This window comes from Pteropus alecto, unplaced genomic scaffold (genome assembly GCF_000325575.1).
Source record: "Pteropus alecto unplaced genomic scaffold, ASM32557v1 scaffold90, whole genome shotgun sequence".
Taxonomy (NCBI): domain Eukaryota; kingdom Metazoa; phylum Chordata; class Mammalia; order Chiroptera; family Pteropodidae; genus Pteropus; species Pteropus alecto.
In genome coordinates this window covers 1,789,644-1,794,782 of record NW_006429894.1, presented here as the reverse complement: position 1 = coordinate 1,794,782, position 5,139 = coordinate 1,789,644, and the positions used below count along the sequence as shown (strand labels likewise).

Here is a 5,139-nt window from a genome sequence, read left to right as displayed (position 1 = left end):
GAGAGAGGCGAGTGCACGCACTCGGCCTTTGGGAAGAGGGAATCCCTGAGCTCCTAGAAAGTCCAGAAGGATGGAGGATATTTCTAGCCAAAAGGCGACAAGCCTGGCATTTCCCTTGTTTATTTAATCAGCTAGATTTGATTTCGCGTTGGATCTTCACCTTATGCCAGAAAATTCCAGGAGCTTTGAGGGCAGTAGGATTTTGCTTCTCCTGCTACTCAGAGGAGAACCAGAGAGTACAAACTGATTTCCTAAAAAGAATGAAAACGTCTTCCACGTAGCTCTCCAGTTTGCGAATCAGCACTGCTGCCAGGTTATTGAGGAGGCCGATCCTGCCTCACCCACCGAGGACAGGAGCATCACGGAGGCCTCCCTAACCCCAATGGGGCCTCTTAACACCCAGGGATCTGAGTAAACCGCATATATGTATTTTAATTCAGGTGAAAATAATCTAGAGAAATGGCATTAATGAAGCCTGCCCCCAAATCAACCCACCATTAAAAAAAAATGATTATGACTCTAACGCCAGCTTGTTGCAAAACAGGCAAAAGAAACACCTCAGCGAATTAAAAATGGCAAAAGGTAGAAAACAAAACCGACCCACAGTTTTAGCTCGAATCGTTTTCAGCTTTCTTTGGATCTTCTAGTGCCATCTCTCCTTCAATGTCAACTAGTCTCAGAAAGAGTAACGCTCATGCTAGACAGATATCATTTCTACACTGATATATTTTCAAAAACATGTACGCGAACTATGTTTCTGATTCGAAGACTTCCGGAGAAAATATGAAACTTGGCACAGATCAGTCAGTGCTTGACACAAAGCAAATAAATGCCTTCTAATGAGACTATTCCGAATTTAGTTATAACCTCTTTGTGCGGGTACCAGGCAGATATTTTAGAAAGAGACGTGGAAAGTTGATCTGGAATCCTGGATTCCAGTGAAACCCTCCAAGGGGCAAGAAGAGTTAATCTCGCACGGGTAGCTCTCATTTGGATAGTTGAGCATCCACTGAGAGGCAGCATCTTTGCGTCTTCTCAAAATCTTCCTTCTTTGGGTTCCTCCTTTGCTTCTGAACTTCGCAAGCTCCTGGTAGCGGCGACACTAGCCAGCCTGGCAGTGACCTCTAGCGGTCTCCTAGGAATCGGATACTTCTCAGGAGGTGACACACCTTCAGAACAGAAATTTCTGCATCGGTGACCGTTTCATAAAGGGCTGGAAAATGACATATTTAGATCTTCTCGTTAGCTTTATAATGCCAGATATGTATTTATAGGGGTATGTTTAAGACGGTTTTAAGAGAGTTATCATTTCATCTCATAAATCAGGGGGGGGAAAGCCCCTATAGCTTTAAAAGTAGACCCAGAGGAAACACAATCGCTTGCAAGTTTACATAATGCGTTTGCAGTTACACATAAGTAACTTAGGATAATGCGCCGAGTTACTCTGTAGAAGAAATAGATGGCTCTATTAAGTTGAATAATGTGAGTGATAATGCAGTCGATGGAAAGTCATATGTGGTTGTTTCTGTTCCATAATGAGCTGACAACTCCTTACACACTGAATTGTGTTCTGTGTGAAAACAAGTCCCATCCCTGTGTTGAATGCACTAAAATTCTCTGCTGAGTTTTTAATCAGCAATAATGGACACAGAATGCATGTTCAGAGAAGCAGTTTTCTCAAAGCTTTCTATAATTATTTTTCGCTAACTTCATTTTAAAGGCTAATGAGTATGTAGTTAGGCTCGGAATCACACTCGTTTCTAAGAAATATTACTTCAGGGAGGGAGGTGGCTAAGGGCATTATTTAAACACTAAGTTAAGTCTTCCATCCCAAGGGGAATCTTCCGTTTAATGCGCTGTTCAGGAAGTTATGTGTCAGATGATGGGAGTGAAATCTTATTTGAAGAAGCCTGTGGTGACTGGGTGTGTCTCTTTAACCCTTTTGCTGTGGGTACATTGATAATCTGGTTGCGAAATGTAGCTCGGTTTGCTGGAGCTGAGTATGAATTTATAGGAGGTCGGGAGACTGTTTCACCCATCTGTCTGAGAATAGGAGTCTGTGATACTATAGGATAGTTGAACTAGACATATCCCTACTGGGCCTAAATAAGCTAAAATGTGAAGTATATTCTCTCTCTAATCTCCAGGCTCATGTTCCCCCTTGCTGGGGGAGGGGGGTGTTAAGAAGTCCGTGCTCAATATTTGAATGTATGTATCTAAATACAGTCCATTTCAAGTTGATTTGATTTTGCATTAATAGTCGCTCACAGTTTTTTTTCTCGGTGAGCGAACATGCAAAATCTGGACTGGATGCTCGTTGAGCTCCTGGCCCTGTGCTTGACCTAGGAGAGGGCCAGCGGTGAATGGGGTGCCATCCTCCTCTCGATGGACTCACTTGCTCTGAGGCCACGTGTGGCCTCCCGCTTAGGGATTTATGGAAATATAAACAAAGGGGCATCGTTTTCTGCCTCGTCTTCTTACATGAGAGGGAATTTCTTGTTAAATGGATTTCGTGACGCGGCTGACCCCTTACTTGTAAAATGACTGTTTCTGTGTGTATGCCAATTTACTGAAAATATTTTTTTTTTGAAAAAGGTAATTCTAACCGGAGCATAGCAGGCAACTAGTATTTTGGCAAGCAGAGTGGAAGAGCCAGTATTAAGACATGCCTCAGTTCCTTCTCACTCCCTGGCACCCCCAGTGACATGGTTAGGACCAGGGTAGATATCCTATTATAATGCACTAAAATGCCGGACAATCAGATCTGAATATACGCCAGATAAATATCTGAAGTAAGGCTTACAGGGAAAAACAAAAACAAAAACAAAAAACGAAAAACCTGCCAGAGTTGGCTGAATCAGTAAACATTGAGCAGAAATATTTTCATTTTTGTAATCACATTTACTATGCGCAGCCGGTAGCTTCTTGGAAATGACCTTTTAAATGCACAGCTTTATATCCTGGGGGTAACGACTTTCCAGCTTGTTTCAAAGGCTGGTCGGTTTTGCCCTCAGAGCTGGGGGAGGCTTTGCAAGGGATCAGAAGATGCCACCCTCTTTCTGCCAGGCCAGCTGGGGGCACACACCCGCTCGCACACACCCAGAGCAAAGGGGGCCGAGATCCGGGTATAGACATAAGCGTCCTCGGTGTCTGTGGCTGGTGAGCTGCGGGGTACATCAGCTTCGTTCTCTCGGAATCGTTTCTTAAAATGACCTGAAGGAAAAAAAACTATTTTCTTCCTGGAATAACCCTATATAGTAACCGGTTACAGCTAAAACCCTTAAAGAGAGTATTCTTATGACCACATAAGAAATCTAAGATTTTTTATTGGGTAACTTTTCCCCATTTCGCAGCCACTGCCTCTTTGTCCTGATTGAGGTCGCTCCATGACCATCGGAAAAGGCCAGAGCTGGAGCTGACTCAGGTTCTTCCTCGCTCGCTGGGCTCTCGGAAACCCCGCAACGGGCGTTTGCATGTTCCTCGGGACAAAAAGCGGTGGCCGCAGATACTACATCCGATTTCACAAGTACAGACAAAACGGGGAGTCTCTAAGCACTGGGTGTGTTGGGGGTGCGCTGATGCGCATGGACACCTTAGAAACGGGGGCTCTCTCGTCACTCCTGGAGAGCCTCTTGCTCCCACATCTCGGGTTTTTCTAGCAGCCATTAAGCAAAAAAAAAAAGAGGATGCATCTAATACTTTCCTATGACGTACACTGTGGTGTGTCCACCTGAACAGGTTAGTTTGGCCGACTTTTTCCGGAAGCTTCTCTTAGCTGGGCGGACAGCCTTGCCCGCTGTCGTCTCGTCATCCTGGCATCATCCTCCAGCCGCCATCACTCCCGCCAGCGCAGGAGTTTCCACTGAGCCTTTGTCTGTCCCCTGTCGCCCGCCACAGGCTGTAACGAGAACGAGGCGGAGCATCTGGACCGGGACCAGCCGCCCTACCCGCCCTCGCAGAAGACCAAGCGCATGCGCACCTCCTTCAAGCACCACCAGCTCCGGACCATGAAATCCTACTTCGCCATCAACCACAACCCGGACGCCAAGGACCTCAAGCAGCTGGCCCAGAAAACGGGCCTGACCAAGAGGGTTCTGCAGGTAAGACGTCGCCGCCGCCGCCGCCGTCGCGCCCGGCGCCCTTCCCCGTGCCAGGAGAGACAGTTCTCGCCCCTGTCGAGAGTGATCCAGACATTTTCTCTGCTGCGTCACTAGTTGACCTTAGCTGTCCTCCTGGAGGGTGGACCGAGAGGGTGCAGTGGCCACACAGAGACCCAGGACCCTGAACAATGCGGCCACGTTCTCCCTACGGAGAGAGGGCCCTCCAAGGTCGGCCCCGCTGGCCTCGCCGCTCTGCAGGTGCTGGCGACGCCATCTGCGCAGGCCGGGGCTTGAGAGATGGCCTTTCACGGGGGGCTCGGTGCAGGCTTGTGGGGGTCCTGCTGGCGCTGTCTGACCAGCAAACTCTCGGCAGCTCCGCTCGCGCGTTACGACCTTCCAGATTCTTTTTTCCAAGGCCCGAAAAGCCCCAGTTATGGTTAGTGTCTTAGTAACCAATTGGCACAGGTATTTTCCTATTTTAAAGAACCATATTTAGAAGTTCACATGGGGAGTGAGATCAGCTGTCCAGTTTTCCTAAACTCAGCACAGTCGGAGCGTACAAGGAACGAGATTGTCGTGCGTCGCGGTGGGTCACCGGTGACCCTCTGCCGCGTCTCAGCGACACGCAACAGGCGTTTTAAGTCCCGACGCCCTGTTTGCGGCTGCTCGGGGCCTGGAGGCCCTGGGAGTCCTCAATGCCAAGAACCCTGACCACGTGTCTGTCTGGAGAGCAGCCCGAAGTCTGTGCTAGTGACGTGCGTTTCACACGAGTGAGCGCCACTTTGAGAAGCTTCCAGGGCCCCTGCCTCTCTGCTCCGTCTCGAAAGAGAACGGGTCACGCATCAGGGTGTATTTCCCGCCCTCTGTCCCGCAGCCTTCACTTCCGTGGTGTCCCCACTTGCCCCCTTCTGTTGTCCCAAGTGCCACTGGTTCGTGCTGGGGGCGGGGCGCATGCACTTGAGACAAGATGTCTATACGGCGGCCCGGATGACTCTGCTCTTAAAAATAAGAAAAAGGCCCTTCTCTCCCAAGAACAGGC

General features: G+C 48.6%; 1 protein-coding gene across 3 annotated transcripts in view; it reads left to right on the top strand.

Moving 5' to 3' along the window:
- LHX9 (LIM homeobox 9) overlaps window positions 1–5,139 on the top strand; it is a 16,638-nt gene that overhangs the window by 10,759 nt on the left and 740 nt on the right. For all 3 annotated transcript variants that reach the window (XM_006904432.3, XM_006904431.1, XM_006904433.1), the window contains one exon: window positions 3,898–4,100. In XM_006904432.3, the coding sequence (XP_006904494.1) occupies window positions 3,898–4,100 (203 nt within the window). The remainder of the gene's footprint in view (window positions 1–3,897; window positions 4,101–5,139) is intronic.